This window comes from Notolepis coatsorum, assembly GCF_963971535.1.
Source record: "Notolepis coatsorum genome assembly, chromosome: 16".
Taxonomy (NCBI): Eukaryota; Metazoa; Chordata; class Actinopteri; order Aulopiformes; family Paralepididae; genus Notolepis; species Notolepis coatsorum.
In genome coordinates this window covers 18718878-18732478 of record NC_140180.1, presented here as the reverse complement: position 1 = coordinate 18732478, position 13601 = coordinate 18718878, and the positions used below count along the sequence as shown (strand labels likewise).

Here is a 13601-nt window from a genome sequence, read left to right as displayed (position 1 = left end):
CTGTCGCAGCCGGGCCTGCAGCTTCAAACTATGGTAAGTAGACCCGCCTCCTGTCGCAGCCGGGCCTGCAGCTTCAAACTACGGTAAGTAGACCCGCCTCCTGTCGCAGCCGGGCCTGCAGCTTCAAACTACGGTAAGTAGACCCGCTTCCTGTCGCAGCCGGGCCTGGAGCTTCAAACTACGGTAAGTAGACCCGCTTCCTGTCGCAGCCGGGCCTGGAGCTTCAAACTACGGTAAGTAGACCCGCTTCCTGTCGCAGCCGGGCCTGGAGCTTCAAACTACGGTAAGTAGACCCCGCCTCCTGTGGCAGCCGGGCCTGGAGCTAGCTGAATATGGACCCTTGGCTTTTCCCTTCGCAGTTATTAATTTTACGTCCTTATTATGTCGAGGTTTAAAAGTGTTTGTGCTCAAGTTTCTGATGTCATTGTCATTGATGTCATTTCGTACAGACCCAGGCCTACCCTGTTCACACACACACACACACACATACACGTACTGTACACACACACACACACACACACACACACACACACACACACACACACACAATGTAAATGTCAAACCTTTCTTATGAATGTTGACCAAGTCAGATGAAATCTGAGTTGGTCAGCCGATAGAGGCGCCTGCTGTTCTTCCTCACCAAGTTATTACTTTTACATCCTTATTATCCTTATTACGTTTCAAGTGCGTTTCAAGTGGATCATTGACAAATAACCACGTCCTCCCTGTTCACACTCATACACATTACACAACACACGCAATGTCAATGTCAACCCTTAGAAGTCAGATGACAGACTTTTCCAGTTTGCATGAGGAAATCTGAAAATGTCTCCCAAATAAAAATGTTGGTCAGCCGATAGAGGCACCTCACAAAATTATAAATGTTACATCCTTATTACGTTTCAAGTGTTTTGTGTGTTCAAGTTTATGACTGATGATTGTCATTGTCACTGACAAATAACCAAGCCTTCTCTGTTCACACACGTTTGTTTACGTGAAATAATGGGGACATAATTACATTGCATTCTGTAACTAACCTAAACCCTAACCATAACCATAACCATAATCATAATCATAACCATAACCATAACCATAACATAAGCTTAACCTTAACCTAACCCTAACCGTCCATCGCACTACAATAGTTTAGTAGCAAGTCCTGATTTTGTGAGTGTGGAGTCTTGACATTTTCTTGATTTTTCACAAAAATAAGGTATACACACACACACACGCACGCACGCACGCACGCACGCACGCACGCACGCACGCACGCACGCACGCACGCACGCACGCACGCACGCACGCACGCACGCACGCACACACACACACACACACACACACACACACACACACACACACACACACACACACAACCCCACAGACAAGTGCTAAAATCCGTGTCTGTCATACAGTATCCATCATCACTCTTTCACTCTCCAGAGGGGGGAGAGAGGGAGAGAGAGAGAGAGAAGATTGTGATGACTCTCAAATTTGAGAAAATAAGAAAATAAGTCTGTTTCATCCATTTAAAAGATCACGTCACTTTTATATGAATAGTTGCCTCGGTTGATCATTTGACCCCAAAACTAGTTGAACTATAAATAGCTCCTAGTTCCTCATGCGATGCTGTGATTAAACACACCGCCAGTGGACGACACACACACCGCATGGGGTTTTGTTCAAACATCTCATATTTCCACATGTCTGTGGTCCACACCTTCTATAGAAATCTGAATGAATGCACTACAAAATAAAGGGGGTGTCTCTCAGGAAAATGTGTGTTTTTTTTCTTTTCGTGAAGAGATTATGGACACAATATGAGATGGATAGTCGGTCACAATAGATGTTGCTCAGACATCTGTACGTGGTGTTTTGTTTTTGATTAATAAAAAAAAAGTGGTCTACGCTTCAGCCATTACTGATATAGAGTGTTTGGTCAGTAACATGGATCTCCCAGTCCCTCCGCTCTGCAGATGTGTGAACGTGTGAGTGAATGGTTAAAATGTGAGCGCTATATAAATGCAGTCCATTTACCATTTGCCATATAATTATTCTGGTGTCCCGTTCCCACTTTATCCGATCAGGAGAGAGAACACAATGGTCTGACGAAAATAATAAATGAAAACTATAGTTTCAAGCAAATATGTGCTTGAAACAAGTAAGATAATCTGCCAGTGCAGTAAGCAAATTTGGCTTAGCAAAGATTTCTTAAAATAAGTGAACAATATCTAGGGTTCTCTCTCCTAATTGGATGAAGTGGGAAGGGATACCAGAACATGTCTTTACTGTTTACTGCAGAGCGGAGGGACTGGGAGACCCATGTTACTGACCAAACACTCTGGCTCATCACACAGTGATGGCTGTTGGAATGTACAGCTATTTAACACTTATCTTAGTTAACAAAATAAATACCACTTACACCACCTTTAACTGACTGACTCAGCTGTGGCGGTTAGATGTTTTTCCCATTGAGCCAGACAGCACCTCCGCACGCCAAAGGTAAATTACCCTCCGTAAATATCTCAAATTAAATGTGTGTTGAGAGCAAGTGGGAATATAGGATAAAGAGGGAGACTTTAGGGAATGGAAATAACCCTGCAACAGGTTGGCTGCTAAAGGTGGGGGATTTTACAGTCTTCCGTTTCTATTCTCTCTTCCTTCTCTTCCTTCTCTTCTCTTCTCTTCCCGGACACCCACTCCCTTCCCGACACATTCCTCTCTCTTTCTCTCTATTTCTCTGTCTCACTCTCTCTCACGCACACAGATTCCAGGTTATAAGAACAACCCTCAAACAGTGGACTTCACTTAGTCGCCTCGACACAAAGCGACCACCTGGAAGCAAAGAAACGGTCGGAGGCAGCAACCATATAGCCACAGAAATGACTACATACCTGGCCAAGCTGCGGGGGGCATACAACCAGAAGGGCTACCTCTCAGCACTGCCTATATTGGCTGAGACAGAGCTGAGGGAGGCCAGGCACGCCTTCGCTGAGCTGGAGAGGGAGTTTGGTGAGTGTTGGTGCATGGCATTGGTTTTTGATTTTGATTTGATATTTTTTATTTTCGTGTCTTACATACAGATGTATGCCCAGCCCATATGGGCTTACAAGACACATAACAATAAGTATATAATAATATACTTTACCAATTACTTAACAAATGACATAGACCAAGATGGCCATAAAAAAAAGAAAAATACAAGAAAATACAATAAAACGTAATATAACACAAGCTGTACTCAATGTAAATAAACAGAAAAACAAGGTGAATTCAAATACAATTATATAGGATACAGTGTGTTTTGTCTCAGGTGCCATGCCTTCTCCAAAAATCCTGCAAAACCGAAGATGTCCTCCACAAAAAAACAACTCAACATACAGCTCTCAGACTGCCAAAACAAATCTGGGTTTACAATTTGAATTTTTTTCAAATAAAGCCCTCCTCAAAGTGGTGTACAAAGGGCAATAAAAAACAAAATGATATTCATCCTCCACCACTCCCAGATCACACAGAACACACAACCGCTCCTCCTCAGGTTTACCCTGGAATCTACCCACTTCCACAGCCAATGGCAGGGTGCCAGACCTCAACTGGGCACACAGAGACCTCCGTCTTCTCTTTAAGTTTAACATTACATAAGGTTCAGTAAAATACTCATTTTTAATTGCAATATATTTTCTAAGTTTAGGTTTTTTCAAAATCTCCACCTTCCACTTATCCTGATGGATTGTTGATAATTTTGTTTTAATTATGTGAACCTTACACTGCAAATTGTTCATAAAAATCATGGCATTGGTACTTGAGTTGTACTTGATTCAGCTCATCAGACACACACACACACACACACACATGCGAGATGAGCTCAAATACTATAGCATGGCTGATAAACTGTTTGTGTGTGACAGGGTTGCCAGAGGGTTTTAAAAGCTCTCACTTTTAACAATCAGAATTCCAGGCCTTAAAAAGTCTTAAAATGTCTTAAATAAGATTTTGTTTTTAACCCTGGTATGAGCTCTTACCCCCGACTAGGTTTAAATTCCCTTCCTGTTGACTTGTTGTGCAGATGTGTAAGTCACTTTGGATAAAAGCGTTCAGCTAAATGACTAAATGTAAATGTGAACGCATGCCGTGGTGGGACTCTGGGGGTTGTGGAAGAGCGGCGGAGGAATGAGAGAGAGAGAGAGAGAGAGAGAGAGAGAGAGAGAGAGAGAGAGAGAGAGAGAGAGAGAGAGAGAGAGAGAGAGAGAGAGAGAGAGAGAGAGAGAGAGAGAGAGAGAGAGAGAGAGAGAATGGAAAACGAGTGATGTGTGCAGAGCAGGGGAACAGAGATGTTGTTTGTGTTATAGCACAGCTTTCAGGCGACCGACCCATCACCTGTAACCAAGCCGGTCCCTGTGTTTCTCTCTCGTCTAGATTATGGGAATTGTAAGTGGGTTCTACAGTACAGGGCTGTCCTCGAGACATTCTCAGTCAACTGTACATTTAATCATCAAATGTGTATAAAATTGTGCTTCCTACATGCATCCGTGCAGAAGGACCTCTTTGAATTTCGTGATGCTTATAATGTTTCACTGGAGAGAAAAAAAGCAATAAAAAACAACTAATTGACTAACAAAGTCGACTGAGAGCAAACCAAGCGATTCGTGGACTTGGGACGGGGGCAAACCCTACTACAGTATCCATCATGTGACATGTAATTACAATCAATATCACCGTGTGAAAGTAGCAAATACCCATTGTGTGTACTTTGACTCACACCACTAGGTGAGGAGTACACACAGTACAGCCTCCACAACGTCCACCTGCAGTACCAGTGGGTCATGGGCCTCGCCAAACACCCCCGGGTCCTGCAGGTGATCGAAGCCGTCCTGGGCCCCGACGTCATCCTCCTCGATTCCCGCTTCATCTGTAAGTACCCGGCGCTCTGCCCCGAACAGGAGGAGGAGGAAGCGGGACCTGCCGAGAGCCACGTCCGGGAGGGCGGCCTGCCGTACGTCGCCTGGCATCAGGATATGAGGTAGTTTATATATGTATTGACAAAATGTTTTCTTTTTTATTAGTACTAGCAGCGGTATCATCATCATCATCATCATCATCATCATCATCATCATCATCATCATCATCATCATTATCATCATCATCATCATCATCATCATCATCATCATCATCATCATTATTATTATTATTATTATTATTATTATTATTATTATTATTATTATTATTATTATTATTATTATTATTATTATTATTATTATTATTATTATTATTGTTATTATTATTGATGTTTTCTTTTTACAAAAACAACATAAGATAAGATAAGATATTCCTTTATTGATCCCCTTAGGGAAACGTATCTTCCTGAATTTCCCTAAGGGGATCAATAAAGGGATATCTTATCTTATCTTATGTCGTTTTTGTTTTGTAAAAACTGTAGTGGAAATTTAATCACTTTTCTGGATAAAAGTATTGGCTTTTCTTTTTTAGTGCTCTGGTAACGGTCCTTGTTATTGTTATTGTAGATACTGGGGTATTGCTGGAGGACCGGTTCTCTCAGTGTGGCTCGCATTGGATGACTCACAGCGAGAAAACGGGGCCCTAAAGGTCATTCCAGGTACCGCGGTTTCTCCAGAGTTTCAAGTTCTCTGTTATAGTTATAGACCCCTGAGTTTAAAAGTACATAGTCTATGCTATTACCTACTGCTGCCTCCTTAACCCTTGCACTAACACACTACAGACGGTTAACCCTTTCACTACCACAATACAGAAGGTTAACCTTTCACTATCACACTACGGAAGGTTAACCTTTCACTACCACACTACGAAGGGTTAACCTTTCACTACCACACTACATACGGTTAACCCTTTCACTACCACACTACGAAGGGTTAACCCGTTCACTACCACACTACAGAAGGTTAACCTTTCACTATCACACTACGGAAGGTTAACCTTTCACTACCACACTACGAAGGGTTAACCTTTCACTACCACACTACATACGGTTAACACTTTCACTAGCACACTATGAAGGGTTAACCCGTTCACTACCACACTACGAAGGGTTAACATTTCACTACCACACTACATACGGTTAACCCTTTCACTACCACACTACGAAGGGTTAACCCGTTCACTACCACACTACAGAAGGTTCACCTTTCACTATCACACTACGGAAGGTTAACCTTTCACTACCACACTACGAAGGGTTAACCTTTCACTACCACACTACATATGGTTAACCCTTTCACTACCACACTATGAAGGGTTAACCCGTTCACTACCACACTACGGAAGGTTAACCCTTTCACTACCACACTACGAAGGGTTAACCTTTCACTACCACACTACATACGGTTAACACTTTCACTAGCACACTATGAAGGGTTAACCCGTTCACTACCACACTACGAAGGGTTAACCTTTCACTACCACACTACATACGGTTAACCCTTTCACTACCACACTACGAAGGGTTAACCCGTTCACTACCACACTACAGAAGGTTAACCTTTCACTACCACACTACGAAGGGTTAACCTTTCACTACCACACTACATACGGTTAACACTTTCACTAGCACACTATGAAGGGTTAACCCGTTCACTACCACACTACGAAGGGTTAACATTTCACTACCACACTACATACGGTTAACCCTTTCACTACCACACTACGAAGGGTTAACCCGTTCACTACCACACTACAGAAGGTTCACCTTTCACTATCACACTACGGAAGGTTAACCTTTCACTACCACACTACGAAGGGTTAACCTTTCACTACCACACTACATATGGTTAACCCTTTCACTACCACACTATGAAGGGTTAACCCGTTCACTACCACACTACGGAAGGTTAACCCTTTCACTACCACACTACGAAGGGTTAACCTTTCACTACCACACTACATACGGTTAACACTTTCACTAGCACACTATGAAGGGTTAACCCGTTCACTACCACACTACGAAGGGTTAACCTTTCACTACCACACTACATACGGTTAACCCTTTCACTACCACACTACGAAGGGTTAACCCGTTCACTACCACACTACAGAAGGTTCACCTTTCACTATCACACTACGGAAGGTTAACCTTTCACTACCACACTACGAAGGGTTAACCTTTCACTACCACACTACATACGGTTAACCCTTTCACTACCACACTATGAAGGGTTAACCCGTTCACTACCACACTACAGAAGGTTAACCTTTCACTACCACTCTACAGAAGGTTAACCTTTCACTACCACACTACAGAAGGTTAACCTTTCACTACCACACTACATATGGTTAACCCTTTCACTACCACACTACAGAAGGTTAACCATTTCACTACCACACTACAGAAGGTTAACCTTTCACTATCACACTACAGGAGGTTAACCTTTCACTACCACTACAGACGGTTAACCCTTTCACTACCACACTACATAATGTTAACCCTTTCACTACCACACTACGAAGGGTTAACCCTTTCACTCCCACACTACAGAAGGTTAACCTTTCACTACCACTACAGACAGTTAACCCTTTCACTACCACACTACAAAGGGTTAACCCTTTCACTACCATACAAACAGAAGGTTAACCTTTCACTACTGCACTACGAAGGGTTAACCCTTTCACTACGACACTACGGAAGGTTAACCTTTCACTACCACACAACACAGAAGGTTAACCTTTCACTACCACACTACAGATGGTTAACCTGGTAGTGAAAGGGTTAACATTCTGTAATGAAGTAGTGAAAGGGTTAATGGGACAACAACTTTAGGTAAAGATGGCGATGCCTCCGTGAAAATATTTTGCCAGCTTCATAGACTGTAAAAAGGTCTATTCATTCCTGCCTGACATTCAATTCAAACCTTTATTTATTCTCGAAAGGACAATTGAGGTCACCCTCATTTTCAATGTGGTCGAGACTTTACAGACATTTCAATGCATACATTTTTTACAATATAATAATAATGAATAATAATAACTCTATCTATATAGCACTTTTCACACATGTGGACCACAGTCCATTTACATGACCATGATAAATAAGATGTGCTATTTCAAATCAGCACCACGTGCCCATAGAGGCAACATATGCATGTTTATAATGTGTCTGTGCTCCCATAGGCAGCCACTGTTCTGGCATCATTCCCCATCGCCTAGCAACCCGCCCCGGCAACATGCTGTCCGTCAATCAGGAGATACCCGAAGCGATGGTGGAGACTGGAAAAGCTGTGCTCTGCCCCCTGTCTGCTGGCCAGATGTCTGTAAGTTCATCACATCCGAGTTCTTTGAGTATGACGAGGTTATTGGGTTATTACTGTCTAGGACTACATTTTGTTAACTATAATTCTGAATTGGTGTCGATAGGTCCATGACGGACTCCTAGTCCACGCCAGTGAACCGAACACATCCCAGACAAGACGCTGTGGCCTTGTGATCCGATATGTCCCCACGTGCGCTTACCCCATACAGGTGAGCGGAAACAGTTCCACCCCTATTCTGTTTGGGATATGATACACAGGTTACTCAACCCTTATTCTGTTTGGGATATGATACACAGGTTACTCAACCCTTATTCTGTTTGGGATATGATACACAGGTTACTCAACCCTTATTCTGTTTGGGATATGATACACAGGTTACTCAACCCTTATTCTGTTTGGGATATGATACACAGGTTACTCAACCCTTATTCTGTTTGGGATATGATACACTCTCTCTCTCTTCCTGGTACCACTAGGACCCCGACCGTCCCAGGACATTCCATGCCGCAGTTTTGGCCTGTGGAACGGACCAGTTCAAGCATTTCTCTGACAACAGCTCTTGAGCATCACTGGCTCCTCCTAGCGATATAACTATATCTATTTAAATAGTTATAAAATATCTGATATTTGGTGTCAAATGAATATTCTATTCTATGCTTTTTTTAAATGCAGATCTGTATATATATATATTTATATACTGTATAACAATGCAATTAATCACTAACTTATCGAGTGATCTGACTAAAATGTCTCAATATTTGTCGACTGTGAATGGATAAGTAAACTAGAAAGGTGCGTTCATTAGAGGGCAAATCTCCACCACACAGACAAACACTGACTGCTCTCCTTATAGCTATTAGCATTAGCATACTAACGTCAACAGACACACTGACCCCTCTCCAATTATAGTTAACACACACACATACACATACACACACACACACACACACACACACACACACACACACGCACGCACGCACGCACACACACACACACACACACACACACACACACACACACACAAACACACACACACACACGCACGCACGCACGCACACACACACACACACACACACACACACACACACACACACACACACACACACACACACACACACACTCACTGACAGACGCAACCAATCACGTAATAAAGGCGCTCTGCCTGGTGGAGATAATGAAGCAGTTTTAGTGTACTTGATTTTTCTGGGGCACTTTCATAATGTCCAAATAAACTGTGCAATTTACAAAAATAAATCAACTTGCATTGAAATTGTAATTGTATTTTTGAATGAATGAATGATTAGTTTATTTCGAACAACAATAGAAAATAATGAAGGAATAACCATGTAAAAAAATATATACAAAGATAATTTGCTGTGAAAAGGGAAACAAATGAAGTAAGATAAAATAATAAACAGAACAGTCTCTTGTCTGAAAAGGAAGAAGCAATTCCCTTATTGCAATAAACCCTTATGATCCATTTACCGTTCAGTTTGCATAAGATTACCTAGTGTTGCTAATTGTCAGATACAAGAGTCACAATTGCTCCACGCCCGGCCTGCTTTGATGACTGATGTGCAGCTCTGTTGAGACTAAATCAATAAAGATGGACAGGGTGACTAAAAGATACCAGCTACCCAGGAGGATGTTTGAGGATAAGGGCACATCTTCTGTTTCTAAACGGATAGCCCTAAAATTAAGTACAGTCCATTGTGCAAAAACAGTCTATGTGCTTATACTGTACAAAGACACTCAATATTTAGTAGCTGGGCAGTGCTTAATAGTAAGAAGAAAAGTGATTAAAGGTTGCATATTGTGGAAAAACTACATTTTCATACATTTGGGTCTCTGATGGGCCTGCTAACACTCAAACTAACACTCACTCAAACTGTGAAATAAGACAAGCCAGTCCAATTTTGCACCCGGCAAACTCAGAAACTGTGCCTTTAAAACTAGTTGTTTGGGCTTCCGTCTTTATTTAAGCATTACATCACGCGCAGGAGTGGTTTGTGACCAATAAACCATGCCTAGGGGTGGTCGTTAGGCCCGAGGCGCAGTCGAGGATCGTTAGACCCCCCTAGGCATGGTTTATTGGTCACAAATCACGACTACAAGTGGTGTAAAGCTTTTATACAACTGCCAGATTCATCCAACCTTATTTCTATACAATAAACACACATTAATCGAAGATTTATTGAAAAAACCATCCGCCAGAAAAAGTAGTTCCCACAACTACAAAAAAGACAAGTTGCCTCCATGTGGAAGCAGCTTGAAGTGCATCCAACCAAACTAACACATCCAACTGTGTATTATTGGAATGATTGAGAGAAGTTGCCTCATGTGGAAGCAGCTTGAAGTGCATCCAACCAACTAACACATCCAACTGTGTATTATTGGAATGATTGATTGAAAATTGTATTACCAGATGCAGAATGGGTACAATACAGTACGGCTCAATACACACAATTGTTAAGGGAATGCAGACCTACTTTCCATAGAACTTCATTCTTAGATGCTTCTATATAAAGTAGGTAAAACAAATTAAAACGTTTTCTTTGCCCTATAGGAAAAAAACGTTTTCTTCGCCCTATTTTTTTATTTATTTCTTTTAGCCTAAACTTAACCAGTTGGAAACCAGGGGTACAGTAATAAAATTAGCAATCAACCAATCAATCAATTCAATAGACCATGCTCACTTAAAACAGCGCTGCTTCTCTCTCAGTCTGACTCCCCCGCTGTTGCAGACAGGAGTGTGTGTGTGTGTGTGTGTGTGTGTGTGTGTGTGTGTGTGTGTGTGTGTGTGTGTGTGTGTGTGTGTGTGTGTGTGTGTGTGTATGTGTGTGTGTGTGTTTGTGGGTACGCCAGCGTCGGACAGTGTGAGAGTGAACGCTGCAGTCAGTGGGAAGGAAGTAGAAATTTAAATCAATCAATTAATCAATCAATCAATCCGCGATTTTTCTTTTGTTCTAGATTGACTCAAGACCCATCAATTACATCATCCAACATTGTTTAAAGGACTAACACATTCCCCTTGACAGAATCGCTTCATATTTAGTCGTTATGGTGCTATCAACATATCCATTTGTTGTCCGCGATCTTGTTTTCTCCCGGAGTGAGCCGGGGAGTGATATGTGATTCGGTTGTGGGCGGGTCCTGAGCCCAGGACCGTGGATTGTTGCCAATAAAGACGTGTAAATGGCCAATCAGAATCGAGAAATTTGCATGCCGTTGTATAAACAGTATTATATGTCACATGAAAAAGCATGTCTCATTGTAATGCATGGTCCTTGACTCGTGTATGCAATGCATGTGGGAAAACACTTGACAAAGTACAAAATGGTGGCTTGCTCGTTAACTTTCTCTTCGTTAACTCTGGTAGCGCTTGCCTGACCGCAGCAGTGCAAAGAGGCAGTTGTTTGGGTGGCTAGAGTCCTTGACTATTACTAGGGACACCAACAAACTGAACAAGCTGGTGAGGACTCGAGTTGGTCAAGATGGCTGCGATCCTGGAGAACCCCTCTAAGCCCCTCTATGAGGAGCTAGCCAAGATGAGGAGCACGTTCAGCCACAGACTGATATCCCCCCCCAACACTCCACTAACCGCCTTGGCCAGTCCTTCAGCCAGCATAAAATATAACCGATAGGGCATACAGACGCTCATCTGCACCTTTGTTTACAATGTTTATTTTTCTCATATTTTTATATTCAGATAGGATAGGATAGGATGAGCTTTATTAATCCCCTTGGGGAAATCCGGTGACATACACATACAGCCATAGCCTCATTATACAAATATTTCACAATCATTACATTTGACAGTAATAATGGCACACATAAATTCAAAACAAGTAAATTTGTTGAAAACATGCCGACTACAGCAGGGGCGTTTTTAGGGTTCGAAAACATTGGGGGCTTTTTTTTAACACAGAAATTCGCAATTTTAGAGTAATTAGAGACGAATACTGAAGAACTAGATTATAGGTTCTCAAAGTGAGGTCCAGGTCCATGAGCGGGATCTGGGCAGTCCCCATAGAAAATTCAAAGTTAACAGGACCAAATCATCAGTTTCTTATTTATTTATTTAACCTTTATTTAGCCAGATAAAACATTGATCTGGTCCAAGAGGGCCCAACAGGAGTACAAATATACATATATACACATATACATACATACATATATACATATATATATATAATATATATACATATACATACATACACACATACACCAATAACAAAATAAAAACACAGTTAAGAATCATACACATAAGCAAATAAACAAACAAACATATGCACAGCCTATGTACAAAAGAAATAAACAGTTCATCTCTAGTCTTTACAGTTTTCTTCGATTGCATAAACACTCAAATCAAAAGTATTACACAATTATCAAAACCTTACGCTCAAGGAGCAAAACATAGGCCCAGATTTGCACCCCTATAAGCACAATGTCAGCCTCACACTTTTTGCAAAACAATACACAGTGATTTGCAAAACACTAAACACACTTGCATTACATTAGAGTAGACACAGAATGTCAAATGACCACACATATGAGCCAATTGGTTAAACACAGCCATCAGATGCACAAACACACCATTGCTTAATTGTAGAGCACCAATCAGGTTTAAGCACTATAAAAATGCAGCAGGTGAGTTCACCTGTCTTCAACCAAAATGGAAGGAGAGTGAAGTACTGTACACAGAGAACGTGAAAATATACAATACATTCACCAAACACTAGACAAGACAATCAATGATGCAGACTGAAGAAAATATAAATTGTCTCTCCATACCCAAATCAGTCAACATGTCAACATGGAGAATCACAACAAAGAATTCTCTTGCCAGATCCAGCTAGGCAAAGAGACCATGTCTAGTATTTTCTGTACTCTATTTAAATTGTTTCTATTTTTGTTTTTGTTTTACTGTCATTTTAACCTGTACTGGATACAGTATTTTATGTTTGTCTGATATTTGCTGAGCTTACAGTGTTATGCACACTGTAGCATGAAAACTGGGACATGTTTTGTTGTGATTCTCCATGTTGAAATGTTGACTGATTTGGTGATATGGAGAGAAGATTTATATTTTCATCAGTCTGCATCATTGGTTTGGGTATATGGAGAGAAAATGTATTTTTTTCATCAGTCTGCATCATTGATTTGGGTATATGGAGATAAATTAATTATATTGTCATCAGTCTACACTCTACAGCATTGGTCTTGTGTAGTGTTTGGTGAATTTATTGTATATTTGCACATTCTCTGTGTACTTCACTTACAGTACTCTAATCACTGAGAAGTAGAATAGCTAAATGTGTTTTA

At 41.3% G+C, this 13601-nt stretch overlaps 1 protein-coding gene across 1 annotated transcript; it reads left to right on the top strand.

Moving 5' to 3' along the window:
• The first annotated feature begins 2729 nt into the window (after nt 1–2729).
• On the top strand, nt 2730–9498 carry LOC311242810 (L-proline trans-4-hydroxylase). Its single transcript, XM_084331853.1, has 6 exons — nt 2730–3009; nt 4765–5017; nt 5520–5611; nt 8137–8276; nt 8380–8484; nt 8753–9498. The coding sequence occupies exons 1-6, from the start codon at nt 2880–2882 to the stop codon at nt 8837–8839; spliced, it is 807 nt and encodes a 268-aa protein (XP_084187979.1). The 5' UTR covers nt 2730–2879; the 3' UTR covers nt 8840–9498.
• Nucleotides 9499–13601: the final 4103 nt, after the last annotated feature.

What these genes read in the sequence shown, in the direction of transcription:
- LOC311242810 (XM_084331853.1), top strand. Translation starts at nt 2,880, where the DNA reads ATGACTACATACCTGGCCAAGCTGCGGGGGGCATACAACCAGAAGGGC. An exon ending in TGAGCTGGAGAGGGAGTTTG is followed by an intron (nt 3,010 to 4,764) that starts GTGAGTGTTGGT and finishes TCACACCACTAG; the next exon opens with GTGAGGAGTACACACAGTAC. An exon ending in GGCCCTAAAGGTCATTCCAG is followed by an intron (nt 5,612 to 8,136) that starts GTACCGCGGTTT and finishes GTGCTCCCATAG; the next exon opens with GCAGCCACTGTTCTGGCATC.